This window comes from Ictalurus punctatus, chromosome 19 (assembly GCF_001660625.3).
Source record: "Ictalurus punctatus breed USDA103 chromosome 19, Coco_2.0, whole genome shotgun sequence".
NCBI classification, from domain to species: domain Eukaryota; kingdom Metazoa; phylum Chordata; class Actinopteri; order Siluriformes; family Ictaluridae; genus Ictalurus; species Ictalurus punctatus.
The window spans coordinates 20,602,674-20,621,691 of NC_030434.2; the positions used below are offsets into that span (position 1 = coordinate 20,602,674).

The window sequence follows — 19,018 nt, forward strand, 5'->3', positions numbered from 1 at the left end:
GCTGTTTTGGAGCAACGCTAGCTTATAGAAAACCTTAAGGTGAACATATTCATACTGAAAGCCATCAAAATCAGGTTTTGATTTCATGGCGACGTTAAAGTGTTGCAACAAATCTAGCTGGATAAAATGACTTAAGGGTTTGAACCACCCTGTCGTATATAGAAGCCTGTAACAGAAACCGTCGTACGTTCAGCACTGCTGCAAGGAGAGTTAGCAAGTTTTTAAAATTTGACGACTTTTATTTATTTATTTATTTAGTCCGAGCACATTCCTCACGCACATCTGCCTCCACTTAGAAAAAAAAAAAAAAAGAGCAGTTAGTGAATGTGTCATATGAAGCAGAGATAAGAGACTGAGATAAAATGGGGGGAAAGGGCGTGTGTGTGTGTGTGTGTGTGTGTGTGTGTGTGTATATGAGAGAGAGAGAGAAGAGGATGTAGGATGAGTAAGCGAAAATGATCTTTATTAGCACCATAACTCGGCAAATCCATTTAATCTTCATTGTGACTCGGCATTTTTATGAAAATTTATTATTATTTATTTATTTTTACTTTAAAAATTTTTTCTATTCCACTGCCAGAGCTGAGGTGTTAGGGGAACTTTTCTTCTGTACGCTTTCCCCAAACCTGAAAGTCGCAGCTTACTGAAAGTCCATTTTAACACCAACAACCGTTATTGTGCAATCCTGAAGAGTCATACAGCTAAAAAAAACAAAAACAAAACATGTCGAACCTTCTATGTAAGGTATAAAACACTACCTGATGTGCCGTTATTGGAAACTAATCATCAACAGGTGTGGTGTAATGAGTTACTGTTACAAACCTGAATGATTATTTACACCACAGCAGTTTTCAATTCAATTTACTTACCCCTATTTTAATCTACTACTAAACAACAGTGTACTGTTTATCCATTTATAGTTACGTTTAATATTGTGGAACGTCCACAGAATACAAGTTCGTTCCTGTTATCGCTTACGTTCTATCAGTTCTAAACAGACGCGTAAAGAAAACTACAATTTTATGTTATCAGGAAACCAAAAAATGCAAACTGAAGACTTCCCCATGGTGGAAAACTCACTGAAACTGGAGACTCCTTCCATAAATGTTTACTAATCTCAACAGCGTATATGTTTTTGTTTGTTTAATACATAATACGGAGCTATTTCTATGTATTTAATAGAAAATTAATTCTTCTGACTAATCCGATTCGACCGTACGTCACTGTGGTATAAAAATGTGATTATTTAACGTTTTATCAGCATTTATTCATTAAGTTTCCTGTCTTGACTCGTTTGTGCGTCACGTTTCTTTCATGTCAGATTTGTTTTGCTTTTCATTTTTTAAATGGACTTCTTTTGGTTCTGTTTCATGTAAAACCCTGGTGTATCTAACTCCTGTGCTTTCCTGTGGTGTTTTTTTTGGTGTGTGTGTGTGTTGTATGTGCGATGTGCATGCACACGTGTCGCTAATCTAGCCAGGCGAGGAGGACGGAGAGGACGTCTTGGTACGACCGATTTGCTTGTTTTTAGCTCTTTCTATCACTGCCAGTGTTGCTCCCTCTCTCAGGCTTTCACTCCTCCAATTAAAAGGCACCCTCAGCTTTACGGGAACCAGTCCGATCTCTTCACATCACATGTAGGGGATCTGGAGAACGTCTCGAGCCTCACTGTGCCATTGCTGTGGTGTTGCGTGCATGTGCTGCTGCTGCTAGCTTATTGCTCATAGCCACAACAACCACAATCATACTCATACACTGTGTCTGATAGATGGACATGGTATTGTATATATGTGTGTGTGTGTGTGTGTGTGTGTGTGTGTGTGTGTGTGTGTGTTTGTCTTTCTGTCTGTCTAAAGGTGTCCCATGGGCCTCTCATGAGTTATTAGGCTAAATGGGAAGATATGAATTTCAGTATGATCCAGGTACAATGTTAGCATGAAACCATGCTAATTGGTGCCCGTATTCCTTCTCATATTAACATTTGTAAAGATTTTGGATGTTCTTTTAAGTTCACCTTCTTCTCGAAAAGTAACCATACACTCGATACACTTTCATGTTTGAATAATTTGTCATTTGCTTTATGTTCCCCCCCCCCCCCCCTTGTTACCACAGCATACAGTTGACATTTTCCCTTTTAAATAAGAGACTTTCTTTCAGTTTCTCAAATAAAAACAAACAAACTTACACAACTTGATTCATGGAGCTCAGCTGGTGACTAAGTGCTGCGGTGTTTTTGGACCTCAGTGCTAAATAGCCGGCTAAATTACTCAGCTTCCTGCTGAGTCACTAGCTAATTACAGCTAACTACCCTAGTGAATGTTTGTTATGATAATTACAGTACAGGGTTTTTTTGTTGTTGTTGTTTTTTAAAAAAAAATGTTAAATAAATTATTCTTTGAGAATTTGTACATATAAATTGAGACTGAAATCAAATCTGGTTAGCTAGTGGGTTAGCTAACTTACCTCAGGTGATGCTATACCTGTTAAATAAATAAACAGCACACAGTATACTTATACTAATGGATATACTGAACTCCCTGTCAAATCTACCTGTGATTAACTTTAGCTAGTTGGTTAGTTTAACAGTTTAACACTTCATGCTAATAATATTAGGCTAGCTGGTACTGAGGGTCATATTTATATATCTTTATCGATCCTAGCATTTCTAATGAGGGTAAATGTGTAGAGATGTCCCTAGGGCTTTACTAGTATATTAACAGGCATTAAAATAAAAGATGTGTCATTTCTAATGCATTAAAGTGACACGTTCCGGCGTTTCGTTTAATAATGAGCGTGAATAATGTGAAGTATGAAGCTCTTATACAGCTGAAACATTGCTATTAAAACCTTGTCATTTGGTTAATAACTAATATTATTTGTTATTTATGAAGGGCTGAGAATCTAAAATCAATGAATTATGTACATAATTAAACTGTAAAATAATAATGAATTCATGGGAAAAAAAATGGAAATAGTATTTTGAATTGTTTGTTTCAACATTTTAATTTTTTTATTTTATTTCTTTCATAGCTGGCCTTAATTGAGTTTATCAGGTTAACAGTGATCACGTTTACTTTTTTAAATCATGAAGCTAGTAAATCATTTTTACTCAAGTTTTGCTTCATTCTCTTAATATTCACTACATGGCCAAAAGTTTGTGGACACCTGATCATCCACACCGGTATGTGCTATTTGAACACCCCATTCCAGATTTAGTCACCCGTTTGCTGTTATAATAACCTCCACTGTTGTAAGAAGGCTTTCCACTAGAGTTTGGAGCGTGGCTGTGGGGATTTGTGTTCATTCAGTCACAAGAGCAATAGTGAGGTCAGGCAGTGATGTCGGGTGAGAAGGTCAGAGGTGTTCAGTGGGGTTGAGGTCAGGGCTGTGTCGGGCCACCCGAGTTCTTCCACACGAACCTTGGCAAAGTACGTCTTCATCGAGCTCGCTTTGTACACGGGGCGTCGTCATGCTGGAACATATTTGGGAATCGTAGTTCCAGTGAAGGGAAATTTACTATGCCACTTCTCACTTTGTGGCTGCAGTTTGGAGAAGTCCCATGTATGGGTGTGATGGTCAGATGTCTACAAATGGTTTTGAACTGATGGATGAACATAAATGAATATGTAATGTGTTCGATGTCACTACTCGGTCACTGTAGTTGGTCAGTTGGAGCTGCGTTTCTCCTCAAGGTGTTTCTTACAGAATCGGCTCAATTTTTTTTAAACGAGTTACCATTTCAAGTAGGGAGATTGGTTGAGAAGCGAGCTCTGAGTAAAATCCAAATCATCCAACCAAATTTCCCATTTCACGATGGGATTCTGTATCGTTTTCAGGCAAAAGTAACATCATCAACTTCATCATCTTAGCCACCATTTTATTGTAAAAGATGGCGATAAAACTTACGCTTTCACATGTCACGCCTTGCTGTTCTGTGAACGGTTGGTGCTTTCTAAAGTTCGTTTTCAGTTTCAACAGTTTTGCCAAAGCATAAACGGCTGAATATTCGGATCAGCTAATTAACGAAGCTTGACGCTGTGCGTATGTATATATATGTGTTTTTTAAAATAATATATAACATATAAATATACATACATACATACACATACATTTTGTATGTATATATAATCATCCAAAAGAAATGCTCTGATAAATGAATAAATAAATGAACGAAATAGTTAAATAAAGGTGTAAAAACAACATATAACAAACATATTGTATTTAGTTTAGTTTTTATGGAACTTTTTAAAAAAATTATGTAATTAACATTATTATTATTTAATTAACATTTATAATACTTAATACACTTTCATTGTTTAATTATGCATATAATTTTTGTTTTGACACCCTCAGCCGTGAGTAGTTATCATGTATAGCGTTATCCTTTAGAGAGAGAAAAAAATGAAGTCCTGTTTTTTTTTTTTCCCCAGAAAGATTGATGATCTGTGTTGTTGGAATGTAAACTAATCTTGCATGGACCTGCTGTGTGCTGAAGATCGTAATCCAGAAACGAGGCTGCCAGTGCATTTCATGCTTCAAAATAGATTGCTAATGATAACCGGTGAATGGCATGACATGCTGTGTGTAGCATAGCTGCTAATCCCTCCACTGCGCACACACACAGACACACACACACGATCACGCACACATTAACCTGGAGCTCTTGGATCTGTGCTCTCATGGACTTGTTCAGCCTCATATGCTTATGCTTATGCATGTTTCTCATTTTCTCTCTTTCTCTCCTTCTGTTATCTGCCTACTACTTGGTCCGTAAAGAGGACCATCACCTTGGGGGCAGGAGACCGGCAGGTGATCCAGACGCCCATCAGTGACTCACTTCCTGTGAGCGGCTGCAGTGTGGCCCAGCTCTTCCGGCAGCTCGGTAAGCCTGTTTGCACCCTGTCATGAACCTAGAGCCTGGCAATTAGCAGACCTACGTGTGTAAAAGTGAGATATGGGATTGTGCAGTAGGAAGGAGCTCTTCTATATGAAAGCCTAACATGTAAAAAAAAAAAAAAACAATTACTGTGTCCTCACTGCTTAAACTCACTGAGCTGCCAGATGATAATGTTTTTATTTTTTTAAGAGAATCTGCGACGTGCATTCTTTAAAGAAACACATGTATGTGCAGTTAAGCTAACCGGAATTGGTTATGACTAATATTAGAAGGAAAATAGCAGCAGTTGCTTTCTGTGGCTTGTTCTGGTGATGAGAAATAGTGCTACACTGAGCACACTTACTGAAGGAGCTGAGCACTTTTGAGAATGAAATCATTTCTTTAAAAATAAAAAAATAAAAAAAAAATTTAAATAAAAATCCATATCAATGCATTAAATTGTGGGACTACACTCACCGTCCACTTTATTAGGAACTCCTGCACATTCGTGCAGTTACAGATTCATGTAATCAGCCAATCATGTGGCAGCAGCACAGTGCACAATATCACACTGGTACAGGAGAAGAGCTTCAGTTAATGTTCACATCAGACAAAAAAAAAAAAGTCATCTCTGTGGTTTGAATATTTCATGAACTGCTGATCTCCTGGGATTTTCACACACGACAGTCTCTAGAGTTTACACAGAATAATGCGAAAAACCAAAAACGTCGAACAGTTCTGTGGGTGGAAACGCCTTGTTGACGACACAGGTTTGTTGTTTGTCCGTATGCGTGCAGGCATTGTGAATGTTCTCTGTCTGTTCTGCGCCGCTCTTACCGAGCACAAGATCCTTTTCCTGTCCAAGAGTTACCAGCGGCTCACCGACGCCTGCCGAGCTCTGCTGGCCATCATGTACCCGCTCAAATACAGGTGTGTCTGTGTGAGAGAGAGAAACAGAAAGTTTTTCATTTGTTTACCATGATAAAAAACTCCCACACTCATGATTCTTGGCATCAGAAGTTTGGGAATAACCGTTCTTATGAAATAATTTATTGACAGTTGGAAGTCATAACATATCCAGATGATATTTTATTGTAACTTCTGTTTGTTTAGTTTTTTATTAGTGCAGTGGATCAGGGCTGGGTAACCATTACATTAACAGCAGTTTTGTCCTTATATTGAAAGTGTAATTGTCCAAACGAAAAGTGCTGTTTAATTTGTCTTCAAAATGTCTCTCCTTTGAATTGTCTTCCTCTCAGCTTCACCTACGTCCCCATCCTGCCCGGGAAGCTCCTGGAAGTCCTCAGCACCCCGACACCCTTCATCATCGGCGTCAACTCCTTCTTTCGCTCCGAGACTCAGGAGCTGGTACGAAGCCCCTTCTCCTTCTCCGTGTCCAACGTCTCTGTCCTCACAGATCGCCCGTGAGCGCGAAAGAAAGACGTCAAACTACAGAGCTGCGCGTTCTGATTCTTACATGCCGATTAGGATACAGGTTTATCGACGTTTGAGTAAAGGTGAAAGGTGTAAATCGGTCCGTGAAGGATTCCGCGGAGATTTTTTTGATTGTTGCGGAGAAAAACGCTCGATTTTGCTGCGACTTTTTTCAAAATTTGCACAAGGTTTTTTTTCAATTTTTTTTTTTTTTTTTTTGGTGGAAAACTACTTGAAATGGTGAAATCGCAATCGTACGAAATAGTTCTACGCGGTCTTTCTCAGTGATGTTTGTTGGTAAATGAGACCTTTTAGCTGCACGTGAATCTAAGAGCGCTTTGGCTGAATGTACGTCACGATCACGTCACGTGACGTGTCTCGGCCCGAATCTGCCGAAAAATCTGCGGTAATTTTGAAAAATTGCACGCTCCTCCGAATATTCATCAAATTGATCATTTTTGTTACTTACACCCGTATACTGACCAGTGCTATAGCTGAATTACAGTATGATCAGCAAATGATAAATGCCTGGTGGGTCTGGGAAAACATATTTTCAGCTCTTCCAGTTTTCAAGCACGTTCGTTCAGCTCTAATGAGAAGGTTCTCTCTGCTGATTGGCCGTGTGATTTCGCTCTTTCTGTCACAGCGATCTGGAGTTCATTTTGTATTGAATTGTCTGAATCTGGCGTTGTTGCTTTAGAAAACGGTTCAGTCTGATTAAAAACAGCACGCGATTCATTTCTGTGTCTCAATCCTAGAGTAAGTCAGTGATAATTAAGTGATGATTAATGCGAGTGTGTGTGTGTGTGTGTGTGTGTGTGTGTGTGTGTGTGTGTGTGTGTGTGTGTGTGTGTGTGTGTGTGTGTGTGGGGTTTGTACAGTTGGATGTGATCATTGCCGATCTGGACGGAGGCACCGTGACGATCCCGGAGTGTGTCCACATATCTCTGCTGCCTGAGCCACTTCTGCAGCACACGCAGACGGTCCTCTCCATGGTAACTCGTTTCTCTAACACACAATACACTCTGAGTATCTGAAAACACACACACACACACACACTCACACACACACACAGTACTGTGCAAAACAATTCGAGAGCCTGACTTCCTAATAACTTTCTCTCGCATCAGAGGGACAAATCCGTAGCGCTGGCGCTTAAGACGAGCGTCCAGCCAATTCGTTGTTTTTTTTTCGTTTTTTTTTTGTTCTTAGTTCATAGTAAAAGTCTGTGTGGTGTGTAGCGATGTTGAAACTTAGCGCTGTAATTATAGCGTGTGCTAGTCATTCCCAGTCTCGGCACCTGCTCCACTACACACATCACCTGTGGGGCGATCTGTCGTTACAGTAGAACGTGTTTTACTACACAGATTCGTTAGTGCACACCGACGGCAGACCGTCGTCGTCTCGCTGGAAATAGAGACGCTTGGACCAGAGCACGGTTGCATTCTTGAATCTGCTTGGTCAGAAGGTGTGCATTTTGTGTTTTGTTTTTTTGTCCAACGCCATGGTTTGGAAAGTAGTTCCGAAGGCTGAAATCCTCTCCAGTGATTTTCTGAGGCTTTTCAAGGACAATCTTGGTTCTGAATGTACAATAGGAAAAGAAGCACTAACGGAGACTACTTCGCTGTATGCGCTGTTAGGCGTGGGTTCTGTCTGAAGTTTTTATGCCTCCGGGGATAGGGCTGGGCGATATATTGATATAATAACAATATTGTGATAAATGATTACACGATACACTTTTCTAAGATATCGTTGGTATGGTGATGTGGTCTGCAAAGTTTCAAAAATCAAAGCGCATGACAGAGTTATTGACTCCTCAAAGAAGGAATCGATTCTGAACAGCTGAAACGAGTCGTTAGTGATTCCAGACTTTACTTCCTGTACTAACCTTCGTAGGTTTGTAACAAAAAGCCCCGCCTCTGGTCTTCATCCGCTGCTCGCTGACAGCGGTAGACCAATCACAACAGACTGGGACATCTGACCAATCAGAGCAGAGTATGCTGTCTGAAAGGAGGAGTTTAGAATGAATCCTTTAGAACGAATCATTTAACGAGTCGTTTGTGACACTGGGGGGAAAATGGTAATGCTGCAGTTTAGATTATGAGCACGTTAAAGTGTTTTTTGACATTGGATGCATGTAAAGCTATGTATGAGACCTTTATAACTAAATTAGGAACGTTTCAAAACCATAATAGGTGCACTTTAATAATAACAAATGGTAAATGGTACTGAACGGAAGTTGAAAGTTTTATTGGTTTTGCGGACAGTTTGTTAGCTAAATTATATATCGTGATACAGACCGTATATTGTAGAAATGTCCTCATGACAGTGATATTTTTATTCTTATCACCCAAAATATTGATAATGCTGTATATAATGTGAAGAGACACGTTTAAGAAGAAAAAGAAGTCAGACATGCTTGTATCTTGTCCATGTTCTTAGTCTTCCAGCTCTCTTGTCTTCACCCTCCCATCAGCTTTTCTTTTCTTCGTCTGCGTTCATGGCAGCATGGGTTTTACAGGAAAAGAAACGTTTTCACATGGCGGCTCACGTTTGGATCAGGTTGTAGAGTGGGTTGGTCACTAATTGTAGGTTTGGTGGTTCGATTCCCGGCCCACGTGACTCTACATGCCGAAGTGTCCTTGGGCAAGACACTGAACTCCAAGTTGCTCCCGATGGCAAGTTAGCGCCTCGCATTGCAGCTCTGCTACCATTGGAGTGTGTGTGTGTATGAATATGAGACAGTGTAAAGCACTTTCTAGAACTTCTAAGGTAAAAAAAAAGAAAAAAAGCACTATATATATGCGTATCTCCACGTCGAGGCTTTGTGCCAGCAGTAATTAAAAGTCACTGCACGTGCCTTTGCTCCTCCTCCTTTGTAGGACTTACTGTAAAATATATTCTTGTGAGATAACTCGCCTAGTTTATTGTAGTGCTATAAAGTTCACTATCATGTACAAACACGGAAGAGTGGCAGGGGAGCTTATTTTTAATGTGGGGGGATTTTTTTTTATGACCTTTTACAATGTAGAACAGGAGTTTGTTTGCATTTTTACTGCCGTAAAGTGAGGACAATGCAGGTGAATGTCCACTTCTCGGTGGGTCCGCGACACGTGGGAACATTGACGTGTGTGTGACGTGTTCGCCGTGTTTCCTGTTAAAGTCCATCGCAACCTTGCCACAGCTTCCTGATCCAGCCATGAGAATGATTTCCAAACTTTCTTCTTTACTCAAAGGCGTTCTTAAAGGCTATCTGGTGGGGAGAGGGGTTGGGTGTGTGTGTGTATATATATATATATATATAATATGTATGCATGCATATTTCATTAGACAAAAAACATGCATACACATGTATGCATATTTCATTAGACAAAGCCTCATTTGCATAAATTACTCTCTTAAAAAATGTATTTATTAACTCATTTTAAATAAATTGCCCTCTTCACGTGTAGTGCCGTGCCTTAACTCGAGAGTAAGAGTATTTCTGCTCGGATTGTAAATTACCGCTAGCTAGTAACTACCTAGTGTTGCTTTTCACGGTCTGCGGATGCTCCGCGATATCACCAGCGGCACCTGCTCGGTTCTGAAACACGTCACGTGTTAAGGTGCCGCAGTCGTGGTGTTTAGAGTTTTGCAATAGGTGGAATGAAAAGGCTTTGCTGTTTTAGGGTCAGCACGCCGATGGGAACGAGCTCGGTTGCGCAAACGGGTTTTTCCGTCATGCCCTGGAGCGTGTTGTGGTGATGGGAATAGACTTTGGTCTCATTTGGAGGGAATGAACTGCTTTCATATGCCAGTTAAGTGCCGTAATTGGTGCTTTTACTGTATGTGGCCAGAGAAAGTGAAAGGACGAATATGGAGGAGTGCTAAGTGCTATTCGAGTTCAGAATGAGTGTGTGTGTGTGTGTGTGTGTGTGTGTGTGTGTGTGTGTCTCTACAGCAGTGCAGTGGCCTGTTCTCTCTCTCAGTGAATCTCTGGCAGGAGTCGCTGCACTGCTATTTCTCTCTCTCTGGAGAAACAAATGGAAACTTTCTTTTGTTTTCCTCTCTCGTTTAGTTTTCTTACTTTAACAAATGCACGCAAACGAGTTGCAAAGTTGCGTTTGAGTCGTTTCTGATCATTTCTGTCATTTGAGAACAAGTAGCTCTAGAATTATTGGCACCCTCAAAAAATATATCAAGTATTAAAAAAAAAAAAAAAAAAAAAAATCATCGTTCTTGGGGACTTTTTTCCTGAGTAATTTTCTTCCCCACAAACGCACATGGAAAAACTTTACCATAAAGAATATAAATGAAAAGATCTGTATATAAACCCGTGCAATAATGTTCGTCATCCCTCACCATGATGAAAACCAAAAAGCGTTTAAATAGCAGAGACAGGTGGTTGTTGAGCCAGACAAATCAGGTGACCGATATGACAAATACATTAACACACATCGCTCACACTGTTTTCATTTGTTCATCCGGAAACCGCCTTCTTTTCTCTGCCTTTTAACTGTATGAGTTTTTAATTATCATCGCCATTAGCATTATTTGTAGAGATGCACCGATACTAACTTTCTCAGCCGATACCGATAGTCCTGCCTTTTATTACTTCTTTTAAACGAATAATAATTCATTCCATAATTCTGAAGTAAATGCAAATAAAAACTTTATTCTCTCCATGTCAACAAGTTGTGTCACAGTAACTGGTCTCATCAACCGAAAACACATTACTCTAATTAACATGAACACATGAACTCAATTCTGAAGATTAAAGTAAGATTATTAACTTATTGAATGTTATTCATTCATATTAACATTGACTGAATTGTAAAAAACCTCCTGATAGTCTCACATTCACTCACCACAAACACAAGCATTTCTACTTCATCACTGAGATCAAACAGGTAATATATAATATACCCTTTTTTATATATTAGCATTAACTGGATATGAAATATACTACTCTACAAATATATATTTCTGTGCAATATATAGACTTTTTTGTCAACGCATCTTCATTTAAATCTTACAACTTTGTACTGCCGCTTTAATTCAGCTCGAGCAGCGCAGGGGGGAAAAAAAAAATCATTTGACTCGACACCGAAACTCCCGCTTCACTACTGCTCACTATCAGTGTAAAGTTTTAGTACTCATACTGGCGTACTCCGGTGTTAAATCACGGAGCTCCTTACAAGTCCCGCGATGCAATCTAATCAGAGTAAATGCCACTGGATATATCGATATTGTGGCAGTGTAATATTGTGTACAGATCATTCAATCATTATATCGCACAAGCCTAAAACACTACATGACTACTGGGATGGTGAAAGTCATGTGATGTCCGTTTGGCATCGGTTTCCTCAGATTTGGTTTGGATTTTGATGTGTTTGCGTTGTGTAGGTGTTGGATCCGGAGCTGGCGGTGGCAGATCATGCCTTCCCGCCTTCCTCCACACAGCCTTCTGCTCTAAAAATCCAGGTACAGTGCTGTACAACACTTCTTTACTACATATTAGCCTACACTGGACTACACAAAGTAGCTCAATTGTAGTGCCTTGATGGATCTCCATGAAACTAACGGTCTTGTCTTGTGTCCTGTAGGATAAAGAGATCCGTGCCATGTTCCTGTGGCTCTTTGCACATCTCTTCCAGGGATATCGCTGGTGCCTGCATATCATCCGTATTCACCCAGAGCCTGTCATTCGATTCCATAAGGTACTGCTGCGTCCCTGCTCCTTATGTAATAGCACTTATGATTCACTCCCAGTGTTTACTTACAGTTGTTGTTTTTTTTTTTTTTTTTTTCCTTTTTCTCCAGGCTGCCTTTCTGGGCCAGCGAGCGCTCTCTGAGGACGACTTCCTGATGAAGGTGCTGGACGGCATGGCGTTCGCGGGCTTCGTGTCGGAGAGAGGACCGCCGTACAGGCCCACCGATCTGTTTGATGATGTGAGTTTATGAAGTAAGATCTGATGTGGTGATGCCTGATGGCTGTGTTTTTACGTTCTTCTCCTTCGCTCTCGTGCAGCTCGTCGCCAACCAGGTGGAGAGGATCCGAAAGGAGCAGAACGACGTGCACAGAGTGATGAACCACATCAAGGAGCTGGCCGAGCATCTGTTCAAAAACGTACGTCTCCATTTCTACCTCTGCTCTTCTACGGTCCTTTATGGGACTGGCTCATGTCAGCGTAATTAGTGAATTAGTATGAAGTGTGTAGTGTAGTGTACTTAACTCTAGGAGATTGTGTTAAAGAGAAAATGGAAGGTTAATAATAGTAATAGTGTTGGCTCTTGGCCATGGTTGTTTATTATTATTATTATTATTATTATTATTATCATTATTATTATTATTATTATTATTATTATTATTATTGTGGTGATGTAGAGAGCTGGAGAAAATGGTATTTGCTGTAAACATTTCCTCTCTGTGACTGAAAGAATCCGCCTCCTTCCTCACGTCTACTTCCTGTAAGGGACTAGAATAAGTTGTAATTTTTAGGCAAATATTTTTTGAGTCTGCTGAGAAACAAAAAAATAAAGAAGCTTTCTTTTATCTTCTTTCGTTTTCTTTTTTTATCTGTCTGCCTATCTGTCTCTCTGTCTGTCTGTCTCTCTGTCTGTCTGCCTATCTATTTATTTGTCTGTCTCTCTATCTGTCTGTCTCTCTATCTATGTCTCTCTATCTGTCTGTCTGTCTCTCTTCCTCTGTCTGTCTACCTCTCTATGTATGTGTCTATCTGTTTGTATTTGTTTCTCTGTCTGTGTATCTCTCTCTGTCTCTCTGACTGTCTATTTGTCTATCTATTTTTGTCTTCCTCTCTCTCTACCCATCTCTCTCTCTCTCTCTCTCTCTCTATCCATCTAATTTTGTTTTGTGGAGCTATACATGTAATCGAGTCGTTTTACAAATCACATTTCTGCACATATTTACAGATGTTAATGAGTAAGAGACATTACAGAAACACAGATCTCCGGACTCAGTAATATGGTACACAGCTACTTAAAATTGAGTTATTTGGTTAGAGACCCCACTCCTTGTTAAAGTTTCCCCTCACATTAGTATTTTATCAAAACAGAGTATATAGTGTTTTATCTGCTTATTTAATACACCCTACCGCCATGCTGCTTCTGGAAAGTTTTGGTACCATCCTCTGATAGAATGATGCAATATTACTGATCTCAACCCTCTCTCCCTCTCTCCCCCCGGCTCCGTGTGGTCGTGCTCGTTCAGGAGAACCCGTACCCTGCTGTAGCCATGCACAAATCTCAGCGTTCAGTGGAGAGCTCTCAGTATCAGTCTCAGTCTCAGTCTCCTGTCTCCCGGACCCCCTTCCCGCTCCTGGATGAGGTCTCTGTCCAGCTGTTCATCGATCACGCAGCTGCTAAGCTCAGAACCGCCCCTCCTGTGGTCAAATCTGAGCTGAAGGAGATGGTGCCCTCAGGACCTCCACTGGGTGAGTGTGAGCACCGGAAATGCCTCCACATTACACAAACTCATTCTTGACTGACCCCCAGTCGACCCCCAGCTGACCCCAGCTGACCCTGGCTTCCCTCACACCATCCTTTTCACGTGTCCAGGTTCTAAACCCGCTAAGGCCTACTGCGATTTCACTTTTTCATTATGTCCACATTCCCAGTGTGCAACACTACGTAGCCAGAAAGAGATTTTTTTCTGAAGGTTCGCTAGTGGTTGTGTAGGATAACGTTACAGACTTGCTGGGAGCTGCTTCTACAGTAATGTGGATTACACAACGGACCTTTTTCTCCGGTGCCAAGAAACAGACCTTTGCTCCAGTATGATTTCGGGTGAGACTGCAAGGAGGAGGTTGGGAAATTTTTTGGGAGTCGCAGCTGCATACCAAAAGAATGAGAACAACTGGAGAAAGGAACTATAAGAAAAAAAAAGGGGAATAAATAAATAAAGACTAACAAGTAGATGAGAATAGACAGAAATGGATTTGAACTGATGTTTTGAGAAAGTCCGTAGAGAGGTAGAACACCATGACGCCGTAAAAACCCCTAAACGCAGCAGAACCTTATTGTTGTGAGCAGGGCGTGGCAGGGCGTGGCAGGGCGTGGCTGGGTCCCTGCTTGGTAAAGGTGCAGGATGGAAATGCTTCATTTGTCCTCTTCTCTTCTTGTCCAACCCTCAGGTGATATTGTGGACAGAAACGGCAGTGTCCTAGCGAACAGTGCCCGGAGGCTGGAGGTAGTCAGGAACTGCATCATGTACATATTCGACAACAAGATGCTGGAGGCCAAGAAGGTGCGTCACGGATCACGTTTCATTTCATACTCCTGCATAGCGTTCTCTGAACAGCTTCGTGCCTTTGGGTTGCTCTGATTTTCTGTGTGTGTGTGTGTGTGTAGTTGATGCCGGCGGTGTTGCGGGCACTGAAAGGGCGTGCAGCTCGTGTGTGTTTGACTCAGGAGCTGAACCAGCATGTGCTGCAGAACAGAGCGGTGCTGGATGACCAGCAGTTCGACTACATTGTGCGGATGATGAACTGCACGCTGCAGGTACTGCTGCACTTTACTCTCCCCGGATATTAAACCCCAGGCTCCAAGGTCTAGACTTGTCTGAGAGGTAGATTAAATGAGTGCATTAGGTGCAACAGTTCACCTCTTGTAACTGTGTGTGTGTGTGTGTGTGTGTGTGTGTGTGTGTGTGTGTGTGTGTGTGTATCAGGACTGCTCTCACATGGATGAATACGGCATTGCAGCAGCGCTCCTGCCCCTGGTCACGGCTTTCTGTCGGGTATGTTAATCACACTACAGCAACACAACACGCGTCTCAGGCCGAGGCGTTCTTCCTCGAGAATGCAGAGCGTGACTTCACGACTCTTGCGGCAGTCACACACATTGTGTCCCGGCGCTCTCCTGGGCAGGATGAGCAGTCCCACTGTGCTGGGGTTCAGACGGGAACACAGTGTTACTGTGAGCTACTGATCACCAAGTGACACTAAACACGTGACGAGTAAACAAGAGTCCAGTGTGACCGGCATTCAGTAACGCCCGGCTCTTCTTTTACGTCCTTTTCTTTTCTTTTTATTCCTCCATTCTGCTTCTGTCCTTCCTCCCTTCCTCCCTCCTTCCCAGCATTTGTTCTGTTGATCCTTCCTTCCTTCCCCCCCTTTTCTTCCTACCTCCTAATCAGCCCTTCCTTCCTTCTGTCCTCACTCCCTTTCTTCCTCCCTTCCTTCCTCCCTCACTCCCTTCCTTCCCTTCTTCCTTCGTTCATCCTTTTCATCCTTCCTTCCTTCCTTTTTGTCCTTCCTTCCTGTCCTTTCTTCTTCCCTTTTTCTTTTCTTCCTTCCCTCCCTTTCTTCCACCCCCTCTTCCTTTCTTCTGTCCTCCCTCCCTTCCTTCCTTCATCCTTCCCTCCTCCCTTTCTTCTTCCTGTCCTTTCTTCTTCCCTTTGTTCTTTCCTTCCTTCCCTCCCTTTTTTTCCACTCCCCCTTCCTTCCTACCTCTCTTCACCACTTCCTTCCTTCTGTCCTTCCTCTCTCCCTCCCTTCTTTCCTTCCTTTTTTCCTTCCATCCTTCATCCTTTTCATCCTTTCTTACTTCCTTTTTGTCCTTCCTTCCTTACCTTTGTTAACCCCTTCTTTCCTTTATTCCTTCCTTCCTCCTTTTTCTTCACCCCTTACTTCTTTCTGGCTTCGCTCCCTTCCTTCCTTCCTTCCTTCCTTCCCTCCCTCCTTCCTTCCTTCATCCTTTTTGTCCTTCCTTTCTTCTTCCATTCCTTCCTTCTGTCCTTCTTCCCTTGCTCCATCCTGTTCCTCCCTTTTTTTTCCTTCCTCCCTCCATTGATCCTTCCCTCCCTATATTTCTCCCACGCTCTCCTTCCTTCCTTCATCCATTTAATCCTTTCTTCCTTTCCTTCCGTATTTCCTCCCTTCCTGAATGTCTAGTAGTGCAGTCTGTTACTCCAGTACAGCAGTTCAGTGTGTTTGTGGGTGTTTGGAGGCTGACTGTATTAAAGGTCGGTGTCCCTTTAAGGAAAGTGTGCACGTGGCTGTTCTGGTGTCACTCTGAACAACAGCCACAGAGATCTCTGACCATCTGAGGTCATGTAACTTCACTGTTTCGTTGTATTCTGTGAATGAGAACGCTTTCCGTAAATGTGTGTGTGTCTCCCCACATGTACGTGTGTCCGTTTAACCACGTAGCGAGCTAGCGTCCCACAAACCTCAGTTTATTCATCCATCTTTTTCCCCTCTCACATATCTGACTCTGCGACTGAGTCAGCAGCTTTACTGAGCCTGTAACTTTTTAAGCATCTGTTTCTAATCGTGTGTGTGTGTGTGTGTGTTGCAGAAACTTGGTGGAGGCATCACTCAGTTTGCCTACAGCTGTGTGCAGGAGCACATGGTGTGGACCAACATGCAGTTTTGGGAGGCCATGTTTTACAGCGACGTGCAGGATCATATCAGAGCTCTGTATCTGGAGATAGAAGAGCGAGCCACAGCCGACCCTGTAAGAGAGCGTACATACATTTAAAAAATAAATAATTAAACACATAAGTAAATTATAATAAAAATGCTTTGCATTTATATTGATCATTTGTTCTTACACTTAAGGTCACTACAAAAAAAAAAAAAAAGAAGAGGATGACGACATTTTAACTGACGCAAAATATTGAACTACTTGTTGTTTGTTGATGGAAGTATTTATCTGATATTAAAATGTAGCTGCAGGTTTACAGATTACACATTAGTTCAGTAGAATAGTGAATATTTGGTGAATTAGTAGGGTAGAGTCGGGATTCGGTTCCGGTTCGGAAGAGATACGGAGTGATAGAGCTAGAACCAAACCCGGAAAAGCACATTACGCTCTCACATTACTCAGTCTTAATAAACTGTAATGGTGGGATTTGAAAGATTTACGCATCTGGCTCACTCCTTTAATCTTTCCACATGCGTTAACGGCTTTAATAAACTCTAATCAGTCCGTACAGGATTCCAGTACGTGGAGGGTTTTTTTTGTGACTACTTGTATTGGGAAAAATTGCAATTACATGAAATTCTTCCGCAGTGATGTTTGTCGGTAAATGAGACCTGTGATGTTCTCATGCACGCTGTGATGACGTCACATGACGCGTCTTGGCCCAAATCTACGGAAAATCTGCTGGAATTTAGAAAAAATCGCAAATATCTCAGCGTGGATCTCTGACTCTCTCTCTCTCTCTCTCTCTCTCTCTCTCTCGCGCTCTCTCTCGCTCTCACTCTGTTCATCTGCCTGTGAGGAGGAGGATGGCGCGGGCAGGCCGGATCAGGTCAGCGCTCTGGACTTGGCGTCGGAGCAGACGCGCCTGTGGCCTACACTGAGTAAAGAGAGTCAGCAGGAGCGTGTGCAGAAGGAGGAGAGCACCGTGTTCAGCCAGGCCATCCACTACGCCAACCGCATGAGCTACCTCCTGCTGCCGCTCGACACCAGCAAGAACCGGCTGCTGCGCACCACCGGCCTGGCCGAGGTGGAGAGCGTCAGCAACAGCTTTGTTACCAACAGGTGTGAACAGTGAAATGAACAAAGATCAAGAACAATAGATCGCTGCAGAAATGAGTCCTCAAACCCAGAAACGAGTTTGCATGCTAGTACTTCCTGTTCCTGAAGTCAGTGGGGTTTTTGAATGGGTTTTTAGTTAAATGCCTGACTGTGGTAACCACAAACTCAGGATGTTTTCACGTTTTATTCTACGTTATAAAAGACATCAGTAATACCCCACTCGTTAATTGTTTAAGCTTTTACCTGTCTTGAAGAAGACGGTTGCTAACGAGTGGCTAAACGGGACTACGGAGGTTGTCGGGGAGATCAGGAAAACTCCTCTCCTACAGTCTCGTTGTGTTTCTGCTCACGCTCTTACAGGCTATTCCAGCTCAAACGTTCACACTTTTAGATGCATCAATTTGTGCTATTTTCTATTTGTAGTGTTTTATAGAAATAAAATAAACAACTGTAGTATCGTAATGCTTAGCGGTGGGGACGTTGAAGTCATGCGACCTTTAGCTTCTGCCGGTTGTATTTAGGCTTCAGAATTCATCAAAGTCGTGTTCATATGTGAAGATTATCTTGATGAACAAAATGTGTAAGAATCTCACATTTTTTTGCCGGTCACAGAGCTTATTTTCTGCAATAATCCAAAAGAGCAGTGGAGAAATCCCGTCAGGGGAACCAGGGTGATGCTAACATCCGGGTTATTCTATAAAAATGTCATTTTTGCAGCACTCTGTTGTGATTGTTGTCAAATCACTGTGATATAAGAGGAAGAAAAAAACCCAGTTCAGGATGTGCTGTTACAGGAAGATAATCTCGGGCTTGTGACGTCACCTGGTCATCGATTATTAAGGAATCAAGTGTTTTATTCCTTATTTAGTTTGACATCTGAGGTCAGTTAAGGACAATCTGTCTCCTACGCCACACTGTGAATGACTAAAATCACGTACTGATATTCTCAAATGCAAGCGGTATTAAATCCCCAAGCACACCAAAACAAATACAGATACTGCCAGCTCAGGATGACGGGAAAGAGACTGGCAGGAACTCGCACGCACGCACACAAACACACACACACACACACACACACACACACACAGAGAAATGTCTCACCTGGACTCAAACGCTTATTTATAACACGCACAAATCCACATCCATGGTATGAGTCACTCTAGAACAACACTAGGCCTGTCACACTGACTTGTCAATTTCTCCTGCGTGTGTGTGTGT

The 19,018-nt window shown here is 41.9% G+C and overlaps 1 protein-coding gene across 7 annotated transcripts in view; it reads left to right on the forward strand.

Annotated features, from left to right (window-relative positions):
- sbf1 (SET binding factor 1) overlaps positions 1–19,018 on the forward strand; it is a 68,523-nt gene that overhangs the window by 28,441 nt on the left and 21,064 nt on the right. For 3 of the 7 annotated variants that reach the window (XM_017494025.3, XM_017494029.3, XM_017494028.3), the window contains 15 exons: positions 1,477–1,506; positions 4,777–4,882; positions 5,674–5,806; positions 6,136–6,244; positions 7,192–7,305; positions 11,696–11,773; positions 11,896–12,009; positions 12,113–12,241; positions 12,321–12,419; positions 13,524–13,746; positions 14,446–14,558; positions 14,663–14,812; positions 14,982–15,050; positions 16,613–16,771; positions 17,541–17,803. In XM_017494025.3, the coding sequence (XP_017349514.1) occupies positions 1,477–1,506; positions 4,777–4,882; positions 5,674–5,806; positions 6,136–6,244; positions 7,192–7,305; positions 11,696–11,773; positions 11,896–12,009; positions 12,113–12,241; positions 12,321–12,419; positions 13,524–13,746; positions 14,446–14,558; positions 14,663–14,812; positions 14,982–15,050; positions 16,613–16,771; positions 17,541–17,803 (1,889 nt within the window). The remainder of the gene's footprint in view (positions 1–1,476; positions 1,507–4,776; positions 4,883–5,673; positions 5,807–6,135; positions 6,245–7,191; positions 7,306–11,695; positions 11,774–11,895; positions 12,010–12,112; positions 12,242–12,320; positions 12,420–13,523; positions 13,747–14,445; positions 14,559–14,662; positions 14,813–14,981; positions 15,051–16,612; positions 16,772–17,540; positions 17,804–19,018) is intronic. The other 4 variants (XM_017494027.3, XM_017494030.3, XM_017494026.3 and 1 more) reach the window with 3 other exon arrangements.